Below are 21927 nucleotides of genomic sequence, written 5' to 3' on the forward strand. Positions count from 1 at the left end.
TTTTTTTTATTATAGAATTTTATTATTATTATTATCATCATTTTATCAAAAACCACATGTTTCTTTGCAAAAGTTTGGTTGTAGTTTCTGACCGTGTTTCAAAAAAAAAAAAAGTTTATGATTCAACTTGTGATTTAATATAGTCAACAGTTTTTTTTTTTCCTTGTAGGGTTGGAACCGTAGATAGATATAAATCGTGATAATGCATCTGTATATAGTAAATGTACTTTCTGTCTATAACTTAGGTCACATGCCAATAAAGGGTACTTGACGTTGCTAGTCTAAGAGACTACAACTAGACTTCTTTTCTCCTTCTTCTAATAGTTCAAACAAAAATTAAACATATAGTTACTTTTGGTATTATCTATTGCTAATTATTATAAGCCGTAGTTAAGCTCTTTAGACACTTAGCTAAGAGAGCCTAAGACCTTGATGCAACTATGTCAGAAATGACAAAAGAGAGTGAATGAGACATGAAATAAATTTTCTTAGTGGTATGATCAATGATGTGTTGTAAATTTAATGACTTTTCCTTTCTCATACTAAATATTATTTTTATCATATAGTAGATTTAATAAACTCAAAGTATGTGAAATTATTTTGAAATTATGATTTTTTTTTGTTTATGTAGAAAAGAAAATCAAATAAGAATGAACCTTATACCTTTTAAATCTTATTTATTTCCTACAAAAATAGAAGTGAATATTGGGCTAAGAATTTAATTAGGCCTGAATATAGTAAGCCCAATGGAGAAGACAAAACCCAAACATCACTTCATGTTTGGTTCGAGGGAAAGCCTTTACCGTGTTCATCCTCATCATCCCTGGAAAACGTAGGAACCCTAATTTTCTGAGCGTTCGTTTTAGAAGCGAAGACGATGTCAGGGAGAGAAGTTAAAGAATACACAAATCTCTCCGACCCTAAAGGTGCGACCTTTGTGTCTGGGGTTGATTTCATTGCAAGGGTTTCTCGATTGAGCTTTGTTTACCTTTTTTTGATTGCAGATAGGAAACTAGGGAAGGGGGGTAAGATAGATGATGAAGACGTCACCTTTCAACGGATGGTTGCAAAGGTTAGCGCCTCGCCCTCTCCTCTGTTAACACCACCTTCTATTGATATGCATCGAGAACTTATCTTATCTCTATGTTGCATTAAGAGCTTATCTTTGAGTAAATATCGCTGTAGAAGCTCAAATCTTTGCACTTTGAGCTTGTCGATGTGTTGCATTAAGAGCTTTGAGTAAATTGCTGCTCTTTCTTGCACTTTATAATAGAATTTTGAATGGTGAACGTGATCGATTTGATCGAGCTCTTATTTCTTCGTTTCCATAGAGCAGTGGATCAACATTTTGTGTTGATTGATTGTTGTAGTATATAGGTAGGAAAGTTATATAGAGAGAGCTCTTTCTTAGAAGTGTTATTGGTTATTGATGTCTGTGTGCGAAGTGATTCTATTTTTGGGAAGAGTCTGTTCTGATAACATGCCCCGGCAGGGATAATGGCCCCTGCTACATTTTTGTGGTTATTTGCATTTAGATGCAAGATGTTGCTGGTGAGCGTGGAGGCTATCTTCATGGAAGAGGCGGTACCAATCTCTCTCCTTTTTCCTCTCATCTCTTTGAAATTGTTTCATAACTTTTGAAGTGTTTTTTGTTTTTTTCTCTGTAGCTTTGGACAGCGACGATTTACTTTATTTGAAAGAGCAAATGGAGGCAGAGCAGGATGCGGAGCGCCTTCTGAGACGAACTGAGAAACGGGCTTTTGCTGCCTTTAAAATATCCTTTCTTGTTTGCTTATGTTCAGTAGCTAGCCATGATTTCATTCACCACTGTATATGTCTCTCTTGACCATGAATCACAAAGCTGCAACCCAAGCTGATTCATCTCCAGCATCTATTCCTCTGCCACTTCGTGTTGAGCCCAAACCAAAGAGTGGTATCAGGTAGCAGTTTCCTCCCTTTCTACTTTATTCACACCACGAAATGGATTGTCTTAAGACGCTTAGTCGGTGACTAATTTGTGTGTGTTTACCAATGTGTAGGCAGCAAGATTTGCTGAGGAAGGTTGTTGAGGTTAAACCAAAGCGACCAAAGATCTCTACGGCCTCAAGTGCAAGCTTGTCACCTCCTAAAAGAAGCGATATAGGTCCAACAGAAGCGAAAGTTCAAAAAGATAAGCAGAAAGAAGAAGCTAATACAGTGCTGAAGAAACTGGACAGACCAGAGGAGCAACCCGGAGGGAAAGCAGCAGAAAGCAATGTGCAAGGTCAAAATGCTTTGAAAGGCTTACTGGGATTAGCGTATGAGTCTTCAGATGAAGAAGACTGAGACTAGTCATGAATCTTTCTCCTTGTAGTCTTGTCGCATTTTGTTTTGTCGTCTCCAATATTTATGTCGAAAGCTTACAAGTGTTTTAGCTTTAGGATTCAATACAGCTTTGTTGAAACCAAATGGGTTTGTTGGAATGAAGACGCTTCCAAAGCCATACGGTTGTCCTGTTATGTAAGAGCTTTTGATGTCAAAAGTACCAAAATTTACATGAAGTTCAGTAGTCTTATGTTTTAATGGAGTGTTTAGTGTACGAGAGTAGTTGTGTGATCAGTTTGATTTGGTATCCGAACAAAAATGTAACTTCTGAGTCCTGACCAAAATGAATAAGTACCAAAGTAACTTTCACTCCCCTCAACACCAAAACCAAGCTTGTCCAGCTCTCAACTAGTCTAAGTTTCTCTGAGTTTGATTCGACGGTTTGGTTATGCCCTGAAACAAAAAGTATGGAGAATCAACCTTTCTGTGCTACTAAGGAAGCGCTTTGTAAGCACTGGTGGTGAAGTAAATGGAATATCTTGTTTCAGATTCAAGAAGAGGGAGATGCTTACAAGCTTGCGACGTGGGTGATAAGACTCTAAGATGTAAAAGACGATATTATTGCTTATCGTACGAACCGTAACAATACCAAGACGAGAAGGCTATGAACCCTAACGCCAAGGTCCTTCAAATCCAGAGACACTCCTCTGATTTGCCTAACAACTCTCTATCATCCCCCCCTCAACAACAACACTCATGGATCTTTATTTATACTCCCCAGTTTCAGTAACAGCAAAGCCTCTGACTCAATCAGCAACTTCACTAACTTGCCAACACAGTAACCATCAGCCACGTCAGCTATAGTATTCGGTATCTATCATTACCCCCCGCTTCAAATAGAGCTTGTCCTCAAGCTCTGCAAATCCTGGCTTCACCTAAAGCACTGCAAGTGCTAGCTTCACCCCAAGCTGTGAATAGAGCTGCTGCAACACGATACTGTCTCTGGTTAGTCTGGAAACGCATCTTCTGATTCTCCATCTGTGCTTGACTTGAAACTTCTCATCGTCAAGGTTGTGTTTTCTTATTACCGCAACACTGTCCTGCATAATTATGTCAGACTCAACGTTCTCCGGTGAGCTAGCGGCAGTTGCATCAATATCTATATGCTTCCTTGTTTGCCAATTCAGAGTCCCACACATCTTTGATAACGCTTCATAGACATTAGGCCTTTGTAGAACTGACTCAAACACAGCTAGTCGTGCAAGTTCTGCATCAGTCTCTGGTAGCCAGTGCAACATGCAAAACAAGCAGAATAGGTTAACCATTTCAAGGTTTGATTCAGCCAGAGTCAGTTGCGGAATGTGACGACCATCACTCCAATCATTATATGCTTGTGCAAGCTTCATACAGTGTCCCTTGTGCCTGCCGGTATATATGAGCCTCACCAGCACAAGAAAAAAGACTAGGACGTAGTGGCCTGATCCCAAATTTGTACGCCACTCAGCTACGTTGCTTCTTATCATCACGTCATTGTTCAGCTTCTCCACTAGTAGCATCCACCGAAGGTTCACAATTTGCATACATGGAAGGTAGTGATTCAGCACAAGGTTGCCACTATGAAGAATAACATCATACTCTTGATCTGCAGTACATGTAATATGAACATCAATGTTTTTTATCATAAGCTTTTGTTTGCTCCAAGTCTGTACCACGTTGCTCAAACTCTTTTGCTTCATCAGAAACTGCTCGCTGTAACATGTTTCCCTGTAATATTGTAATCGAAAAGCTTCTCTAACCGTTGCACTCTGTTTGAAATTAAACCACCAGTCTTTGCACCATTTTCGTGTCCATGAATCTACAGCCTCATCAACTTCTGACAACCCATACTCTTTATGTGACTGAAGACTCACCAGAACAAACCGCAAACGGCTTGAAACGCTATTAAACTTTCTCGTCGGCTTAGCTTGATTCATTGTCAACGTAAGGCTGGTCTGCAAAGTTGCGTCTAACTCAGCCTTCTTCGGCAAACAAGGTGCAGGTTCCTGAATATCTTGTAGAACTGTCTCAAACACCACTTGTATCCCAGACTCAGTAGCTGCATGAGTGACGAACGGGAAATCTTTTTGGTATCCAGACTTAAGCTTGAGTGACTGTTCCTTGGTACCCGCTCTTTCTCTCATTAAATCAACACTTGGAACTGTACCAAGAGCTTCACCGCTAGTTCCAGACAACATTCTCCCCAACTCTCCACTGAGTTTAGATTCAGAGCTCGACAATTCCCTCCACTGAAACTCTAAAATTGTCTGTACAACGTCCAATCTTCGTTTCTTCACTAGATGTCCTTTGTATTTAAACCTCCAAGACTTAGGAGCCAAACACATCTTCTTCCTGTGATGTACCATTGGCCTTCTCATGATCAGTAATCTTGGTACACCAATCACGAGTGAAGCAGACGTCTCTGAATGCAGATGTGGATTCAAGGCAGTAACGATTGATTCATGATCATCATTGTTGTCCTGACTCGATTCTGTCACAGGATCTAACTCTCTGTCTTGAATCAAATTCTCATCCATTTTAGGTTCTTCCGCTTGTATCGTGACTGTTGCTAATGCTTCGACCTCTTGGACTTGATTAGTCGAGTTGATAGACGGAATCCATCTTGTTGTAGACATCTGTAAGTGTCTACCTTGTTCTGCCTTGTTTCGTTCACCATACTTCCACAACAATGATTCTCTCAAATCCTTCCAACTTTGGAAAGGGACGAACGAATTCATGCGGTGAACATATGCTTCCGCTTCTCCATCGATGAAACCGCGAGCCAATGCAAGCTTTTGTAGCTCCGTGAACTCTTCAGACGCAAACCGATTCTCCATCCACTCGATCCATGGTCTCAAATCAACACATGTAAACACAGGAATCTCTATGAATCTTTCCTCTTCGTGATTATCAAAATTCTCAACTACTTGTCGATAACCTAACTGATTGTTCCCGTACTGTTCCGATGAAGAAACAGATACCTGAGTAGAAGATTTCAGCTGATTAGGATTCGGAAAGATTCCAATCGAATCCGCCTGAGGTGATCGTTGTTCTAGCGTCGCAATGCATGATTGAAGCATTGCTTCGATCCTATTGAACTTCGCATCGATCTTTGCATCAAATGATTGATAGAACGATTGGATTTGTTGTTCGCCAGCTCCGGATCTCGTCGCCGTCGTCGCGAAATTCTGATACGCCATTGTCGTCACCAAAAGCTCGAACCGCTCACCGTCGCGATGATCGAGTCGCTCACCGCACCAATTGATAAGACTCTAAGATGTAAAAGACGATCTTATTACTTATCGTACGAACCGTAACAATACCAAGACGAGAAGGCTATGAACCCTAACGCCAAGGTCCTTCAAATCCAGAGACACTCCTCTGATTTGCCTAACAACTCTCTATCATCCCCCCCTCAACAACAACACTCATGGATCTTTATTTATACTCCCCAGTTTCAGTAACAGCAAAGCCTCTGACTCAATCAGCAACTTCACTAACTTGCCAACACAGTAACCATCAGCCACGTCAGCTATAGTATTCGGTATCTATCAGTGGGTGTAGAGTTGATGACAATACCAAGTTTGTGATGTAACCAACGGTTCTATATGATATAAAACACATGGCTATTGTAAAAAAAAAAAAAAAAAAAAAAAAAAACACATGCCTATTGTATGTACTGCTGACTAATATCATCCCCTCCATATCACTGATAAAAGCTTGCTTGATTATTGGGTTAATTAGACACTCTATGAAACTTTGAGGTAAAATATGAGAAAACGTGAGAATATTGGTTCATTGTTAATAACCCCAAAACTACGTTGTATTCACTATAATGCCCCTGGTTGTTAGGGACTGTTTGGTAAGCAACACCCCGAGAGAGTCAATTCGGCGGCGCGTGTGGGATTTCGAAAATGGGCGAGGAGGAAGCAAGTAAAGGAGAAGATACGGTGGAGGAGATACGACGTATGAGTGGTTACGGTGGAGATGTGATAGCCGTCGGTGGGTTTCCGACTTCAGACTCGGAATCTGATTCGGATTTGGCGGCGGCGGAGATAATGATCATATGGGCAATTCAAGGCCCAACTTCGTTTGCTCCCAACACCTTAGTTTCGCAGTCTTCTCTTGAGCTGCGTCTCGACGCTTGTGGCCACTCACTCTCTATTCTCCAGTCTCCTTGTTCACTGGTAAACCCCTTAGCTTAACAGATTCATAGCATAAAGATGTCAACTTTAGGGTTTATACATTGTATTTTAACGAGTGTATGTTATTAGTCTTGATAGATGCAGCTTGTGTTAGTGGCTTTTAACTTAACATTGAAAGATGTGATGTAACTTGATTCTTCTTGCTTTGATCATGAAACGGGTTTGAACTATCTCATGTGTGTTTTGTTGTATATTGGGATGTAAAGAACACGCCTGGAGTAACGGGGTCAGTGATGTGGGACAGTGGAGTGGTGCTAGGGAAGTTTTTGGAGCATTCTGTTGATTCTAAGGATCTTTCTCTTGAAGGCAAGAAAATCGTTGAGCTGGGTTCTGGTTGTGGCTTAGTTGGGTGAGTTCAAAAAACTGCAAAACCTTTCTCTACTAGGACTGTGTTTTAAATATTAAGTTAGTTTGTTCTTTCAGTTGTGTCGCAGCGCTTTTGGGAGGCAATGTTGTCCTCACTGATCTCCCGGATAGACTGAGGCTACTCAAGAAGAACATCGACACCAATCTGCAACGTGGGAATACGAGGGGATCTGCTGTTGTGCAGGAACTTGTTTGGGGAGATGATCCTGATCCAGATTTGATTGAACCATTCCCTGATTACGGTACCGTCTTCACCTCTTCCACTTTTGCTTTGCACACACCATTTTCACACCTTTTACTGTCTCTGCACTTTTGTAGTATTATGCTCAGATGTCATCTACAGCGAAGAAGCTGTTCACCATTTGATCCAAACGCTCGTGCAACTTTGCGGCAATCAAACTACAATCTTCCTGTCAGGAGAACTACGGAATGGTATCATTATTTCTCCTTCTTGTGTGCTTTCCACTCACTTTATATATAACAAAGTACACAGTGTCTAATTTTTGCTGCTATCTCTTATTATGCCAGATGCTGTTCTTGAGTATTTCTTGGAATCTGCGCTGAAAGATTTTGCGATAGGGCGTGTGGAACAAACACAATGGCATCCGGATTATCGCAGCCGTAGAGTAGTGCTTTATGTTCTTGAGAAGAAGTCGAAGAGATGCCTCGCTGATGCTTCTTCACTTAATCAATCTTGTTAGTCATTGAGGTTTGTTTTGTTTACAGTGTATGGTGAAGTACCACATTGAAATTAGAATATTATTAATTATAAAAAGACGACTTTTTTAGAAATGGCAATTTTTGTATTCTGTTAACATTATTATAAACGATCTGAAGATCAGACATGAAAGTTTCACATAAGAGAAAAAAGTGACAAGTTGGGTGATGAAGCCAAGGTTAATATAATATGCATAGTGGGTAGGGGACTTTCTTTGGTTTTTACTTTGACGTTTCAGTATTAAGATCCAATCATTGTCAGGTCTTAAAGGCTATTGACTTTCTGAAACTGGAAAAAAACGAATGGCTAAGGACTATGTTTCCTCTGTTCTTAAATCTCTGCTTCTGATTCTCCAACTTGTCTTCTTGAGTCAGCATCAATCTGCTTCTGCCTCTATCGTCAAGTTTCTTCCTGGTTTTGAAGGCCCTCTTCCCTTTGAGCTCGAAACAGGGTTTGTTTTCTCTTCTTGTTGTGATTAATTTAACCCGTTTTGAAATCTAAGTAGGTTACTGTTTCTTGTGAATAAAGTTACATTGGTGTTGGTGAGGAAGAAGAAGTGCAACTGTTCTACTACTTCATCAAATCTGAGAGGAACCCTAAAGAAGACCCTCTTCTTCTCTGGCTAAGTGGAGGACCTGGCTGCTCTTCCATCCATGGGCTTCTTTTTGAGAATGGTGAAATCTAAAAGACATTGATAAAAACTCAATTCTTATGCAGTCTCTGATTGCTCGTTTTAATTCTATATATGATGAGCAGGGCCTTACCTTGGAACTCAAGCTTGGATAAGATCGCTCAACTATTCTGTAATTGAGGACAAGAGGCCATGGATGATCAACAATCAACTAGCTGGGTATTATACTGAGTATTCTTGTTTATTGTTTTTTTTTATTAGAGAGTCACCTACTCACCTCAGAGATGAACCAATCTTTGCTTCTTCTTGGCAGATATACAACAACTTATGCAAATAAAATGACATTTGCTACTATCAAAGCAAGTCTTTCCCTATTTCTCTTTCAAAATATTCATTTAAGACATTTTTACTGTGGTTTTTAAATTAATTATGTTGTGGGTTTTGAGTATAGGGAGGTGGGCACACAGCAGAGTATAAACCAGAGGAAAGCTTTATCATGTTTCAAAGGTGGATCGATGGCCAACCTCTGTAAACAGTTTCCTCATATTTAAACAACCTCTGTATAAGCATATGATTTGGTAATCTACCTGTAACCATTGAGATTCTGTTTGTGTGGTCACAACGTGCACACTAAACATATTGACATTAGAGTATTATTATAAGATGAAATTTCAGTTTGTTTGAAAATAAAATTGTTTTTAATGCTCACGACAAGCGCAAGGACAATAAACAAGTAATTTTGTGATTCTATATTACGATTTGAAGATCAGGGACAGTGATGGATGAATCCAATCTTTGAGACATGAAAAGTGTGGGTTGCGACTTTTTGTTTTTTTTTTTGTTTTTAGTATATAGATACAATCATTGATCAGTACTTCAAGGCCATTGACATCCTGAAACTGAAGAACCAATGGCTAAAGACTACGTTTCCTATGTTCTGAAATCTCTGCTTCTGCTTCTTCAACTTGTCTTGTTGATTCATGATGCTGATTCTGCCTCTATCGTCAAGTTTCTTCCTGGTTTTGAAGGCCCTCTTCCCTTTGAACTCGAAACCGGGTTTGTTTTCTCTTCTTGTTGTGGTTGATCAAATATGTGCTGTGTTGACTCTTAGTAAGGTTACTGTTTTCTCTGAATGAAGTTACATTGGTGTTGGTGAAGAGGAGGAAATGCAATTGTTCTACTATTTCATCAAGTCTGAGAGGAACCCCGAAGAAGACCCTCTTTTTCTCTGGCTAAGTGGAGGACCTGGCTGCTCTTCCATCTCTGGTCTTCTTTTTGAGAATGGTGAAATCTAAAAGACATTGATAAAAACTCAATTCTTATGCAGTCTCTGATTGCTCGTTTTAATTCTATATATGATGAGCAGGGCCTTTGACTATGAAGCTCGAGGAGTACAATGGAACTCTGCCTTCTTTAGTCTCTACTACATACTCATGGACTAAGGTAACAACACAAAAAAAAGTGATTAATTTTATAAGACCATCTCAATACACGTTGACATATCATTTTCCACAGACTACGAGCATTATATTCTTGGATCAGCCTGTTGGAACTGGCTTCTCGTACTCAAGAACTCAACTTGTTGATAAACCGAGTGATTCAGGAGAGGCCAAACGGGTCCATGAGTTTCTTCAAAAGGTAATGAATCCCAAAGCAAACACCCTTTTCTTTGTGCATAGAAGTTAGAAGAAGCTTATTTTTCTTTTTTTCCCTGGTTGTTGTGCAGTGGCTAGGTAAGCATGAAGAGTTCATTTCCAACCCTTTGTATGTCGGCGGGGATTCTTATTCTGGCAAGGTTGTTCCTGCTCTTGTTCAAGAAATCTCTAAAGGTATGTAAGGATTTTATGATAATCAATCCTTGGAGCCTCTTTCTCAGTCAACTGTTTATATAACAGAGGAAAAACATGATGTATGTATGTATGATACAGGCAATTATCAATGCTGCAAACCTCCAATAAATCTTCAGGTTCGTCGGTATTTTTGTTGCTTCTTGTATGAATGAGATATGCCAAAGCATTATTTAAAACTAATAGTTTCCGTCCAACAAAACAGGGTTATGTGCTCGGTAACCCGTTAACAGAATTCGAAACTGATATGAACAGCCGCATTCCATTTGCTCATGGGATGGCACTGATATCTGATGAGCTCTACGAGGTAATGAAGGATGAAGTTTGCATTTGTTTCTTGTTCCAATAATGCAATTCAATTAGTTTTTTTTTCATTTTCTTTTTCTTTTGCAGTCACTGAAGATAATCTGCAAAGGAAAGTATGTAAATGTTGATCCAAGTAACACAGAATGCTTGAAACTCGTTGAAGAATATAACAAGGTACAGACTCATGAATGGTTTTAGTTGATGTTGTGTCTGCTTAGTAAAAGATCATCACTCAGTTCAAACCTTTTGTTGTTTCTTTATAGTGTACAGAGACAGTAAACCCATTTCTTATATTGGAACCATTCTATGAAGCTGAAACTCCAGACTCCTATGTAAGTAATACATATCTTAGCTCTCTCTTTTACAGTTAAACCATTCATGAAAAAAAAGAAAAAAAATATATATTAAAGGTTGCTTTTGCAGATTTATAGGTATCTGCTAGCTACTTACTGGGCCAATGACGAAAGCGTACGCAAAGCTCTTCAAATCAATAAGGTGTATATATATATAAGCAAGTTCATTTTAAGGTCTTTGTTGGTAAAGAAACGCTGTCAGTTTTTTTTTTTTAAAGATTTATAATTGCAGGAGAGTATAGGGAGATGGATACGATGTAATTTGGATATTCCATACACTCAAGACATTATAAGTAGTGTACCCTACCAAGTGGATAACAGCATCGATGGCTATCGTTCTCTCATCTACAGGTCAGAGATTATTTTTTTCCCCACCAAGTTTCAAAACTTTATGTAAACTATGTCTGGTTTTGTGTGAACAGTGGTGATCACGATTTGGGAATGCCTTACCTTGGGACTCAAGCTTGGATAAGATCTCTCAACTATTCGGTTATTGATCATACTGATTTTTTTGTTTTTGTTCTTGTTTATTCGTTTTGATTAGAGTCACCTCAAAGTTAAACTTGCCTTTTCTTGGCAGATATAGAAGAACTTATGCAAATAAAATGACATTTGCTACTATCAAAGCAAGTGTTTCCTACTTATTTCTGGCTATTTACTGTTCTTTCCACTCGACATTTTACTGTGGTTTTAAGGTTTTTTTTTTTTAATTACAGGGAGGTGGACACACTGCAGAGTTTAAACCAGAGGAAAGCTCTGTCATGTTTCAAAGGTGGATCAGTGGCCAACCTCTGTAAATAGTTTCCCCATATTTAAACAAGCTCTGTATATGCACATTCTTTGGTATCTACCTGTAACCATTGAGGTTCTGTTTGTGCGACCACGACGTGCCACTAAACATATTAACATTACAGTATTATTATAAATTTATAAGATGAAATTTTAATCTTTAGGTTTGAATATACAATTGTTTTAATGGTTATGACAAGCGCAATGACAGTAAAGAAGTAGTTTTGTATTCTATATACGATTTGAAGATCATGCACAGTGATGAATCCAATCTTTGAGACATGAAGAGTGGGTAGCTACTTTTTGTTTGGTTTTTTAGTATATAGATACAATCATTGATCAGTACTTCAAGGCCATTGACTTTCTGGAACTGAAGAACTAATGGCTAAAGACTACGTTTCCTCTGTTCTGAAATCTCTGTTTCTGCTTCTTCAACTTGTATGCTTGTTTCATGATGCTGATTCTGCATCTATCGTCAAGTTTCTTCCTGGTTTTGAAGGCCCTCTTCCCTTTGAGCTCGAAACCGGGTTTGTTTCTTCTTCTTGTTGTCTCTTTTGAGCTTTGGAGATAATCTAAGTAGGTTAGCGTTTCTTGGTGAATGAAGTTACATTGGTGTTGGTGAGGAGGAGGAAGTGCAATTGTTCTACTACTTCATCAAGTCTGAGAGGAACCCTGAAGAAGACCCTCTTTTTATCTGGCTAAATGGAGGACCTGGCTGTTCTTCCATCTCTGGTCTTCTTTTTGAGAATGGTGAAACCTAAGACCTTGATAAACTCATTCTTATCCGTCTCTGATTACTTGTTTTAATTCTATATATGATGAGAAGGACCTTTGACTATGAAGCTTGAAGTGTACAATGGAACTCTACCTTCTTTAGTCTCTACTACATACTCATGGACTAAGGTAACACAAAAAAAAAGTGATTAGTTTTATATGACCATCTCAATAATACACATTGACATATCATGTTTCCACAGACTTCTAGCATTATATACTTGGATCAGCCTGTTGGAACTGGCTTCTCCTTCTCGACTCAACATGTTGATACACCGAGTGATTCAGGAGAGGCCAGACGGATCCATGAATTTCTTCAGAAGGTAAACTAATGAGAAACATAAAATGTCTCTTGAAATGAATTTATTGGTTGTGCGTACAATTTAGAAGCTTCTTTTCTTTTCCTGCTTTGTTGTGCAGTGGCTAGCTAAGCATGAAGAGTTTATTCCCAACCCTTTCTATGTAGGCGGACATTCTTACACCGGTAAGATTGTTCCTCCGCTCGTTCAAGAAATCTCTAAAGGTAATGTATGGGTTTTGTGATATCAGTCCTCAAGCCACTTTCTCAGTCAATTATTTTTATAACATATGAAACATGATTGATAAATAAATACAGGCAACTATCAACGGCACAAACCTACAATAAATCTTCAGGTGCGTCTGGTATTTTGTTGCTTCTTGTATGAGATATATGCCAAAGCATTGGAAACTGACCTTGGTACACTGACCAACAACAGGGGTATCTGCTCGGTAACCCGGTAACAGAATTTGAAATTGATTGGAACAGCCGCATTCCTTTTGCTCATGAAATGGCACTGATCTCTGATGAGCTCTACGAGGTATTTCAAATCATAAATTTTGCGTTTGTTTCCTGTTCCAACAATGCATTTCAATAATTCTTTTTTCTTTTTGCAGTCGTTGAAGAGAATCTGCAAAGGGAAATATGTAAATGTTGATCCAGGTAACACAGAATGTTTGAAACTCCTTGAAGAATATAACAAGGTCCACACTCTTGAATGTTTTTTTTTCTTAGTTGATGTTGTGTCTGCTTAATTAGTAAAAGAACATCACTAAGTACAGACCTTTTGTGGTTTCTTTAATTATAGTTTACAAAGACAGTAAACCCGTTTCTTATATCAGAACCATCGTGTGAAACTGAAACTCCAGATTGCTATGTAAGTAAGGCACATCTTAACCATGTGCTTACCGTTAAACATTGAGGAAAAAAGTAAATATATATACAAGGTTGATTTAGCAGATTTATAGGCATTTGCTAGCTACCTACTGGGCCAATGACGAAAGTGTACGTAGGGCTCTTCAAATCAATAAGGTATAATATAGGACAAGTTCATTTCAAGGGGTTTAGTAAAGAAACGCTGTCAAGTTTTTTTTAAAGAAGATGTATAATTGCAGGAGAGTATAGGGAGATGGGTACGATGTAATTTCGATATTCCATACACTCACGACATTATAAATAGTGTACCTTACCATGTGGATAACAGCATCAATGGCTATCGTTCTCTCATCTTCAGGTCAGAGTTCAATTTTTTTCTTCCCCCACCAAGTTTCAAAACTTTATGTGGTTTTGTCTGAACAGTGGTGATCACGATTTGGGAGTGCCTTACCTTGGGACTCAAGCTTGGATAAGATCTCTCAACTATTCGGTTATTGATGACTGGAGACCATGGATGATCAACAATAAACCTGCAGGGTATTATACTGCTTTTTTGGTTCTTGTTTATTAGAGAGTCACCTCACATATCAATTAATCTTACTTCTTCTTGGCAGATGTACAACAACTTATGCAAATAAAATGACATTTGTTACCATCAAAGCAAGTCTTTCCTACTTCTCTTTCAAAATTTTCTGTTCTTTCCACACCCAAAACATTTTTTACTGCGGTTTTAACTTAAATGAGTTGTGGGTTTTGATTACAGGGAGGTGGGCACACAGCAGAGTTTAAACCAGAGGAAAGCTCTGTCATGTTTCAAAGGTGGATCAGTGGCCAACCTCTGTAAACAACTTCCACATATTATTCGATGATTAAAAAATAAGCATATGATTTGGTATATCTACATGTATTCCTTTAAAGAATGTCTCTCACAAATCAAGTCTGGTTAACCATGGAGAGTTTTGTGTGACGAAGACGTGCCACTAAACATATTGAAATATGAAATTTATTATAAGATGATTATTTACTTTATGTTTGAAAATAATTTATGGATTATATATGTGTGTAATTGTGTATGTATATATTATATATGTGTGTAATTGCAGAATTCTAAGCCTTGCGAAAAACCCAACCGAAAGTATATACACATATATAATATATACATACACAATTATGTATTTTTAGAACCCCTAAGTTAGAACTCCCATTGGGATTGCTTTTACAGTACCCCATTGAGGATATTTACTTCAAAATATCGAGTTACGTTTTCCGTAAAACTTACAACCCAGCAATTACATACACATATATAATATATACATACATATAATATACTCTTAGATATTTTGAGGTAGATATCCTCAGTGGAGGTGCTCATAAAATGGGTGAAACCACCCCCGTTAAATCTGCTTCATTTAATTTCGAACTCACTTCATTTAAACATTGAACACATTTAGTCTTTAGATCATTTTTATTATTTTTTTAAGGTTTTTATATTTTTAATTTATACATATATAATGTTGATGTTAAAAACATATCAAACTCATATATTTACAAAAAGAATTAAAAATACTAATTTTAAAATTTAACGTGAGTTTTCACACTGAAATTAAATTAACAAAAAAAGATTACAAGAGTGTAATACATTTGCCAGCAGATTCCAAATCTTTGGAGATGAAGCTCCAAAATTGAGAGACAAAATCCCAAACACAGGAATACTAAAAAGACAAGAACATGAGAGACTATTCCGACGGTGTGCCGCCGCCGAAAAAACACAAGCTTTTTTTTTGGTAAAAAAACACAAGCTTTGACGGAGAAGAAAATATTTAGAGAGAGAAGACTGTATCGCTTCTCACTAAAACATATAGTTTTATTTATGATAATTTTTTTAGTGATTATATGCTAGTATTGTTAGTGTATTATTGTTATCTTAACTCAATCTATATTTTACTTTTTATCTCTGATGTTATCCATATACAATGCTCCAAACTAACATGACATGCACATTACACTGAAATTGATTAATTTTGCCAAGAAGAAGACAAGCTCATGACATGTAAGGATTAGAATAAAAGTTTCAATTACGTGTCCATTTTGGTTGGTTTAACCAAATTGAACTGCAATAGACACTTAAAAATATATAAAAATCTTGGTCTCTATATCTGGACAAAACGTAATAAACAAACAAAGTAAAATGTTGACCCCCCAAAAAGAAAAAAAGTTAAAGTAATCAAATCAACGATTTAATATTTTCAGAAAAAAATGGGGATATATGCTGTTAGAAACGTATTAAATTAAAACCATACCAAATCAAAGTAGAATAGTAAATTCAGTTCTCAAACTTTTTTTATAGAAAAGTTGGAAAAAAAACTCGAGCTTGAAAAAAATAAATAAATCAAAGAAACGTGTGTTGAATATAGTGTACATATAGTATGTAAATTCAAATAAATATTGAGAGTTTATAGTTCACAAGCTAAGCATAGCCTACACTAGACATCAAAGTCTCCTCATCTGGTCACCATTGGCTATACTAGTGTCTATATATATAGATTGCATCAAGTCATTTTTTCTTCATCCCCAAACACTCAGTGCCTCAGATTATCACTAAAGCTATAGAAAAAAGCACCATGAATCCTACGTTTTACTTCGTTCTTGCCTTAACCATAGTTTTGGCCACAAACACATATGGTGCAGTTCTTGACATCGACGGCGACATCATTTTCCGCGGCAGTTACTATGTTCTCCCAGTCATCCGCGGAAGAGGAGGGGGGCTAACTCTACGCGGCCGCGGTGGCGAGCTATGTCCTTACGACATCGTGCAAAAATCATCCGAGGTTGATGAAGGTATTCCCGTTAAATTCTCAAACTGGAGACCTAGAGTTGCGTTCGTTCCCGAGTCGCAAGACCTTAACATCAAGACGGACGTTGAAGCTACGATATGCTTCCAGTCAACATACTGGCGAGTCGGTGAGTTTGACGAGGAGAGGCAGCAGTATTTCGTGGTGGCTGGTCTACAAGACGACTCACCCAACAGTTTCTTTCAGATCGAAAACTCTGGAGATGATGCTTACAAGTTTGTGTTCTGTCCTAAGACTGGTGATTCTGGTCGTCAATGCACGAATGTCGGGATATTCGTGGACGAAATAGGCGTTCGGCGTTTGGCTCTAAGCTCTGAGCCGTTCTTGGTTATGTTCAAGAAAGCTAATGTTACTGAGATTTCGTCCAAGACTATGTGAGACTTGTGATATGACAAGACTCGATCCTTACTTACAATAAAATGTCTGTGTGACTCTTTCTCTTTTCCTTTGAAAGTTACATATTGAATAAAATATATCTCTTATCTGTTTCTTTCCTCAATTATTTAGCGTAATATTTACATGATCACGAGTTGATTTTTCTAAATTATAATCACTTTGGTGCTGACCCAAAAAAAGAAAATTATCTCTTTGTTACCAAAGTCAACTACTCTGAACCTAACCAGTTAGACCATTGTTAAGTTGTTAATCGAAATTGTGGTCATGGATTGGTAGGTAAGAATAATACGTATTACGTACGTGCATGAGTTGGACACTGAAGTCTCGTATAAGTGCGAACCGGAGTATTTCGGTTTAATAAAATACTATGTAGAATCGGAGTGAAATAAGAAAAAAATTGTCATCTAGTGAAATAATTTATTAGATTATTTATTCCCTATATATTATTTGAGAAGCATTGCAATATTTTTTTTGTATCCACGTATCATCAATAGAATGATTCTTAGAATCCTTAGAGAAATAAGTTGGTTCATCTAAATATATAATAAGTTTTTTATTAAACCATAATAAATACATTATTAATGTGCTTCATTATTTCCTTAAATAAGATTACGGAATTGCCTAATGTGGCTAAAATATATATGACAATTAATGATTTTGAATAATAAAGATTTGATAAAAATAAGTGTGTATTATAATTATATTTGTTTAATTTTAAGCTATTAAAATAAATTAAACAATCATAGTAACCATATAATAAAAATTAAAAAAATTATTTATATATTATATTTTGAATTTTTAAAAACGAATATAAATTACTAAAACTGTTAAAAGTTTCACATTCAAATTTTGTGATCTATGATTTAAAACTTTTGTTATGACATGATACAAATAATTAAAAAATAATATAAGTTGAAAGTCTAATTTAATAAGTATCAAAAATAAAAGATATATAAATATATGTATCATTTTAAATTAAACTATATGCCTTATAAAAATACATAAATATCTTAATTTTGAAATTTACTTTGAACATTTTTTGATAAAAAATTTGAAAAAATATTGACAACTTAATTTCTTAAAATATTATAAATTCTTTAAACCATTAATCCCACGATAAAAATTTTGTTATCACTAATTTAGACTTTTTGTTATAATAGATACAAATGATAAAAAACAAATATGAACAAAAACTATCATCTAATAAATATTAATATTAAAATATACCATATATATGTTATTATCATTTAAATTTAATTATATATCATATCAAATAGAAAAAATATTTTTTCGAATATAAAATTTATTTATATGTTCGCGCCAATTTAATTATATAAGTAGTAGATAATGACTTTTTAATTATTCAATATATATTTATTATTTTATAATATGTTATAAACATATAATATATAAAATAATATATATATATAATGTTCATCCTTCGCAAGGTGCGGATCTTAACCTAGTTGCATGTTATACTAAGAGATTTGTTGTATAGTTTTTTCTAGGGATGATCATTCATATATTCGTTCGGATTCAGTTAATCTATTCTGATTTTGGATTTTTAGAATTAAAAATTTAAATTGTATTTGAATATTTACAAATTTTAGTTTAGATTTGATTCCAATCATTTTTGGTTCAAGATTAATTATGATTAATTATGTATTTTTTTAACAATATAATTGTGATTTAGATATTTTTGGTATCCAAAAAATATTTTAGTTTGGATCAATTTTCCTCGGGTGATTACGCATTTACAGACAGAATTGTAGAAACGGAAACTGAAATGGGCCACACTAAGGCCCATGTCCAAATAAAAGCAATATCGAACGGTAGAGAACGAGACTCCTTTTAGGAACGTGAGATAACTGACCGTAGGATGGTGTTTAGTATAATAACAATTGTATTCGTGTTAAAAGCGAGATTGGGCTAAGCATCGTATTTACTTAAAAGCACAAAACCCTCCACCGCCGCTTGCATCGTTCCTTCTCTCCCCTTCCTGTCACTCTTTCTTACTTATCTTCTTCCTTCTTCTTATACCCTTCGACGCAAGAAGAACCCTACAAATCGAAAACAAGGTAAGCCCACTTTCACTAATCTAATCCTTCTTCACTCTGACATAATCGATTGTTTCCTTAGTGCTCTCTGATTCAGCTGAAATGTTTAAGATCAGTTTCGTGTTTTTGTTTTTTTCTCGGTTCATTTGGTTACTGCTTTTGTCATTGAGTAGTATCCTCTACTTTCCGACAACTTAACTAAGTGTACAAAGTACTGTCTGATTTTATCGAAACAATAGATACCTAATCGATTGAAAAGGTTTTCTTTTTTTTTTTTGAATAAAATGTTGAAATTTGATTCAAAAGAAAATATAACTTTTTACAGCATTTGCTACTTTGTTTTTGCCTTTTCTATCGAGAAACAGAAATTTTGGGATTACATCCTCACTGATTATCCAGTTCTGGAAAAAGCATTATCCAAAGTCTTGTCGTGCCCCTTGATAGTCATAGTTCTGTTCTTTACATGCATGTCGATGATCCTAGATTGAAAAGATTTAAGCTTTTAACGTTAAAGCTCATAGAACAACACAAAACATTATTCTTCGTGCTGCTAATAATTGATTTATTGTGTGTATTCATAAATGTTTTTCATTACAACAGATGAATAGAGAGAAGTTGATGAAGATGGCTAACACTGTCCGCACTGGCGGAAAAGGCACAGTTAGAAGGTATGTATATTTAAGTCTTTTTTTTTTTTTTCTGTAAACAGTTTAATGTTCGCTAAACCATTTTTGTTTTCTCTCCTTTCAGAAAGAAGAAGGCTGTTCACAAGACGAACACGACGGACGACAAGAAGCTCCAGAGCACGCTCAAGAGAGTTGGAGTCAACTCCATTCCCGGTATCGAAGAAGTTAACATCTTTAAGGATGATGTTGTGATTCAGTTCATTAACCCTAAGGGTAAAGTTCCAAACTTTTTGTTCACTTTTATCAATCTTAGCATTTTGGTTAATGGTCATTTGCATGTTTGTTATTAACAGTTCAAGCTTCCGTTGCTGCTAATACATGGGCTGTGAGCGGTGCTCCACAGACCAAAAGTAAGTGTTCTGTATCTACATACATCATATTCTCTTCTCGGCTTATGTTTATTCTAATTTTCGAAAATCTAAATTTTCGTGCAGAGTTGCAAGACATACTTCCTCAGATTATCAGCCAACTTGGTAAGAACCATTTAGTGTTTACTCTTTCCAAACTAATGAACCCTCGAGTTAACAGATTTCTCTTACTTTTTGATAATCGCAGGAACTGATAACTTGGACAACCTGAAGAAGCTAGCAGAGCAGTTCCAGAAACAGGCACCAGGTGGAGGAGCTGATGTTCCAGCAACTATCCAAGAAGAGGATGAAGATGATGTCCCAGAACTCGTAGCGGGAGAGACTTTCGAGACTCCTGCTGCTCAAGAAGCTGCTAAAGCTACTGCTTAAGAAGAGCTCACCAGCAAAACCCTCATCATAACAAATGTTTGGTGGTGGACCGTTTTTGAGATTCTTGTTTTCTCTAAACGTTGCGAACAGAAAGACTTGGTTTTGTTATTATCACTTGATGCGTTTCGTCTGAACAGCAATTTTCCTTTTATTATGGTTAGATCGCTTCCTGCTTACTATCTGTTCAAAGTTCAGTGTTCGGTCTTTTCAATTAATTCTTGCCACACAGCCCTCCTGATCGTGGTTCTTGGTTCTGTCTATAAATAGTTTATAAGGTAATAACAGAATGTGCAAGTTAAGGATTCGAACTTGAGAAAAAGACACAAAAATATATAGTACTTTGTTACGTGTAAGTGTATAAACAGAGATCTAGAGAAACAAAGTGATTGAACAGCCTTGTAATTCCAATCTCACATCGGGACACGTCCCTGCTCCCTTTATTGTGATTCCTCTCGCAGTGAGTACGTTGTACGCCTTAGCACTATCGATAGTCAGGTTCAGATTCTTCACTATCTCCGTAGAGAAACGAAGTTGTCGGCCGCGCCGCTGTCGATCAAGACTACCACCTTCTCGCCTTGTATTGTCCTTTCTAGCTTGATGGTTTTCGATGATGAGATCCCCATCATTGAGCTAATCGAGATCTCTGCTACCTCCCCTTCTTCTTCCACGTCGCTTCTGCCAACTCAACGGAGCAATCTGAGATATCGATCTCCGTTCCGTCTTCCAGCAGCATCAACACCAACAGCTCCGGCTTTGCACACCGATGATTGTACCGGTATTTCTCGTCACAGCGGAAACAGAGCCCTTCCGCCTTCCATTTCGCGACCTCCTCCGGCGTCAGGTGTCGAAACGGCGGCTTAAGTCTATTGTGTGGGTTATGGCTTCCATTGTTAGGTGATGTGGTCGTGGGTGTGTTAGGCTTGGGCCTGTTCAGCCCACCTCCTTGTCTATTACCTCCTTGACCATTACCTCGAACACTTTGGGCCTGGAAACGTCCGTTACTGGCCCAGCCCATTTTACTATCACTCCCTTCTCTCTTCTCCGACGAGTCTCCCTCACCGGACCAATCATCGACTAGCTCCGCCACGCTCATTATCTTCTCCAGCCCCTGCGGTTCCATCAATTTCACCCCTGCACGAATCTTAGATCTCAGGAGCGTTAGATGCGAGCGCGATGAACTCCTTCTGAAACTTCTTCACGGAGCTCGTCTGCCTCAGGCTAAGCAGCCTTTCCCTGGCGCTCGAATCGCGAACAGTCGAGAACTGTTTAAGCACCCTGCTCTTCATCTGCTCCCAACACTCAAAGGAGTTTCGGTTTCTCTCCCAACAGTACCAAGATAAAGCCTCACCGGTGAAACATAGCCGCACCGCCCTCATCTTGTCTTCCTCCGTAAAATCACTGATCTCGAAGTATTGATCGATCCTCAACATCCAACTCTCAGCTTCCGTGCCGTCGAACAAGGTTATCTCCATCAGACGAGACAACGAAAAGTTTCGATCCTCCAAGGCCCTCCACAGCGGTTGCTGTACCGTGAACTAGTCACCCTCCAACTTCGACTCGCCCACGAACCTTGCTTCGCCAGTGTACCTCGGTCCTTCCTCGATACTTCCCCAATCCTTCTCCCTGATAGACCGGAGCGTTGAAAACACCCGCTGGATGAGAGATCAAACTAGAGGAGATCGGCCCTTCTTCCCGT

The 21927-nt window shown here is 37.5% G+C and overlaps 7 protein-coding genes across 14 annotated transcripts; 6 read left to right on the plus strand and 1 right to left on the minus strand.

Moving 5' to 3' along the window:
* Nucleotides 1–756: 756 nt before the first annotated feature.
* LOC103830754 lies at nt 757–2562 on the plus strand. Of its 2 annotated transcripts, none has more exons than XM_009106565.3 (6): nt 757–926; nt 1005–1072; nt 1536–1584; nt 1668–1774; nt 1858–1940; nt 2040–2562. In XM_009106565.3, exons 1-6 carry the CDS (start codon nt 878–880, stop codon nt 2323–2325), a joined length of 642 nt encoding a protein of 213 aa, XP_009104813.1. In that variant the 5' UTR covers nt 757–877; the 3' UTR covers nt 2326–2562. The 2 variants fall into 2 exon arrangements, with proteins under 2 accessions (XP_009104813.1, XP_009104814.1); XM_009106566.3 differs by having other exon boundaries at nt 779–926; nt 1493–1584.
* Nucleotides 2356–5586, minus strand: LOC103830755. Its single transcript, XM_009106567.3, has 2 exons — nt 2877–5586; nt 2356–2757 (listed from the first exon to the last, which is right to left on the minus strand). The coding sequence occupies exon 1, from the start codon at nt 5538–5540 to the stop codon at nt 3240–3242; it is 2301 nt and encodes a 766-aa protein (XP_009104815.2). The 5' UTR covers nt 5541–5586; the 3' UTR covers nt 2356–2757; nt 2877–3239.
* A 613-nt stretch (nt 5587–6199) lies between these two features.
* Nucleotides 6200–8080, plus strand: LOC103830759 (protein-lysine methyltransferase METTL21D). Of its 3 annotated transcripts, none has more exons than XM_018652692.2 (6): nt 6200–6527; nt 6752–6894; nt 6969–7153; nt 7230–7343; nt 7440–7620; nt 7891–8080. In XM_018652692.2, exons 1-5 carry the CDS (start codon nt 6255–6257, stop codon nt 7610–7612), a joined length of 888 nt encoding a protein of 295 aa, XP_018508208.1. In that variant the 5' UTR covers nt 6200–6254; the 3' UTR covers nt 7613–7620; nt 7891–8080. The 3 variants fall into 3 exon arrangements, with proteins under 3 accessions (XP_018508208.1, XP_033131154.1, XP_009104822.1); XM_033275263.1 differs by lacking the exon at nt 7891–8080 and adding an exon at nt 7749–7774; XM_009106574.3 differs by lacking the exon at nt 7891–8080 and having other exon boundaries at nt 7440–7769.
* LOC103830757 (serine carboxypeptidase-like 2) lies at nt 7889–11716 on the plus strand. 3 transcript variants are annotated; one of them, XM_033275261.1, is made up of 14 exons: nt 7889–8080; nt 8158–8303; nt 9627–9703; nt 9776–9898; nt 9987–10089; nt 10189–10226; nt 10313–10414; nt 10501–10587; nt 10677–10745; nt 10837–10908; nt 10999–11117; nt 11189–11291; nt 11324–11392; nt 11483–11716. In XM_033275261.1, the coding sequence occupies exons 1-14, from the start codon at nt 7932–7934 to the stop codon at nt 11561–11563; spliced, it is 1338 nt and encodes a 445-aa protein (XP_033131152.1). In that variant the 5' UTR covers nt 7889–7931; the 3' UTR covers nt 11564–11716. The 3 variants fall into 3 exon arrangements, 1 of the variants encoding a protein (XP_033131152.1); XR_004449343.1 differs by lacking the exons at nt 7889–8080; nt 8158–8303 and adding exons at nt 8713–9316; nt 9399–9544 and having other exon boundaries at nt 10156–10226; nt 11189–11392; XR_004449344.1 differs by lacking the exons at nt 7889–8080; nt 8158–8303 and adding exons at nt 8713–9316; nt 9399–9544 and having other exon boundaries at nt 11189–11392.
* Nucleotides 11717–11848: 132 nt separating this feature from the next.
* LOC103830756 (serine carboxypeptidase-like 2) lies at nt 11849–15702 on the plus strand. 2 transcript variants are annotated; one of them, XM_009106568.2, is made up of 14 exons: nt 11849–12082; nt 12160–12305; nt 12382–12458; nt 12533–12652; nt 12750–12852; nt 12946–12983; nt 13067–13168; nt 13245–13331; nt 13436–13504; nt 13588–13659; nt 13743–13861; nt 13927–14040; nt 14118–14163; nt 14267–15702. In XM_009106568.2, exons 1-14 carry the CDS (start codon nt 11937–11939, stop codon nt 14345–14347), a joined length of 1320 nt encoding a protein of 439 aa, XP_009104816.1. In that variant the 5' UTR covers nt 11849–11936; the 3' UTR covers nt 14348–15702. The 2 variants fall into 2 exon arrangements, with proteins under 2 accessions (XP_009104816.1, XP_033131151.1); XM_033275260.1 differs by having other exon boundaries at nt 14118–15702.
* A 260-nt stretch (nt 15703–15962) lies between these two features.
* Nucleotides 15963–16854, plus strand: LOC103830760 (kunitz trypsin inhibitor 4). Its single transcript, XM_009106575.2, has one exon. It carries the CDS (start codon nt 16125–16127, stop codon nt 16731–16733), a length of 609 nt encoding a protein of 202 aa, XP_009104823.1. The 5' UTR covers nt 15963–16124; the 3' UTR covers nt 16734–16854.
* Nucleotides 16855–18612: 1758 nt separating this feature from the next.
* Nucleotides 18613–20410, plus strand: LOC103830761 (nascent polypeptide-associated complex subunit beta). 2 transcript variants are annotated; one of them, XM_009106576.3, is made up of 6 exons: nt 18676–18829; nt 19409–19476; nt 19559–19707; nt 19788–19844; nt 19929–19967; nt 20050–20410. In XM_009106576.3, the coding sequence occupies exons 2-6, from the start codon at nt 19409–19411 to the stop codon at nt 20229–20231; spliced, it is 495 nt and encodes a 164-aa protein (XP_009104824.1). In that variant the 5' UTR covers nt 18676–18829; the 3' UTR covers nt 20232–20410. The 2 variants fall into 2 exon arrangements, with proteins under 2 accessions (XP_033131155.1, XP_009104824.1); XM_033275264.1 differs by having other exon boundaries at nt 18613–18829; nt 19788–19967; nt 20050–20405.
* The last annotated feature ends 1517 nt before the right edge of the window (nt 20411–21927 follow it).

This window comes from Brassica rapa, chromosome A07, assembly GCF_000309985.2.
Source record: "Brassica rapa cultivar Chiifu-401-42 chromosome A07, CAAS_Brap_v3.01, whole genome shotgun sequence".
In the NCBI taxonomy this organism is placed as follows: Eukaryota; Viridiplantae; Streptophyta; class Magnoliopsida; order Brassicales; family Brassicaceae; genus Brassica; species Brassica rapa.

Excerpts from the sequence above, each read along its gene's own strand:
- LOC103830754 (XM_009106565.3), top strand. The coding sequence starts at position 878 with ATGTCAGGGAGAGAAGTTAAAGAATACACAAATCTCTCCGACCCTAAA. Across the intron at positions 927-1,004 it reads AAATCTCTCCGACCCTAAAG|ATAGGAAACTAGGGAAGGGG; the intron begins GTGCGACCTTTG and ends TTTTGATTGCAG. Across the intron at positions 1,775-1,857 it reads GGGCTTTTGCTGCCTTTAAA|AAAGCTGCAACCCAAGCTGA; the intron begins ATATCCTTTCTT and ends ACCATGAATCAC.
- LOC103830755 (XM_009106567.3), bottom strand. The coding sequence starts at position 5,540 with ATGGCGTATCAGAATTTCGCGACGACGGCGACGAGATCCGGAGCTGGC.
- LOC103830759 (XM_018652692.2), top strand. The coding sequence starts at position 6,255 with ATGGGCGAGGAGGAAGCAAGTAAAGGAGAAGATACGGTGGAGGAGATA. Across the intron at positions 6,895-6,968 it reads TCTGGTTGTGGCTTAGTTGG|TTGTGTCGCAGCGCTTTTGG; the intron begins GTGAGTTCAAAA and ends TTGTTCTTTCAG. Across the intron at positions 7,344-7,439 it reads GTCAGGAGAACTACGGAATG|ATGCTGTTCTTGAGTATTTC; the intron begins GTATCATTATTT and ends TTATTATGCCAG.
- LOC103830757 (XM_033275261.1), top strand. The coding sequence starts at position 7,932 with ATGGCTAAGGACTATGTTTCCTCTGTTCTTAAATCTCTGCTTCTGATT. Across the intron at positions 8,081-8,157 it reads CCCTTTGAGCTCGAAACAGG|TTACATTGGTGTTGGTGAGG; the intron begins GTTTGTTTTCTC and ends TTGTGAATAAAG. Across the intron at positions 9,899-9,986 it reads TCCATGAGTTTCTTCAAAAG|TGGCTAGGTAAGCATGAAGA; the intron begins GTAATGAATCCC and ends GTTGTTGTGCAG.
- LOC103830756 (XM_033275260.1), top strand. The coding sequence starts at position 11,937 with ATGGCTAAAGACTACGTTTCCTCTGTTCTGAAATCTCTGTTTCTGCTT. Across the intron at positions 12,653-12,749 it reads TCCATGAATTTCTTCAGAAG|TGGCTAGCTAAGCATGAAGA; the intron begins GTAAACTAATGA and ends TTTGTTGTGCAG. Across the intron at positions 13,862-13,926 it reads TATCGTTCTCTCATCTTCAG|TGGTGATCACGATTTGGGAG; the intron begins GTCAGAGTTCAA and ends TTGTCTGAACAG.
- LOC103830760 (XM_009106575.2), top strand. The coding sequence starts at position 16,125 with ATGAATCCTACGTTTTACTTCGTTCTTGCCTTAACCATAGTTTTGGCC.
- LOC103830761 (XM_033275264.1), top strand. The coding sequence starts at position 19,409 with ATGAATAGAGAGAAGTTGATGAAGATGGCTAACACTGTCCGCACTGGC. Across the intron at positions 19,477-19,558 it reads GGAAAAGGCACAGTTAGAAG|AAAGAAGAAGGCTGTTCACA; the intron begins GTATGTATATTT and ends CTCTCCTTTCAG. Across the intron at positions 19,708-19,787 it reads TCAGTTCATTAACCCTAAGG|TTCAAGCTTCCGTTGCTGCT; the intron begins GTAAAGTTCCAA and ends TGTTATTAACAG.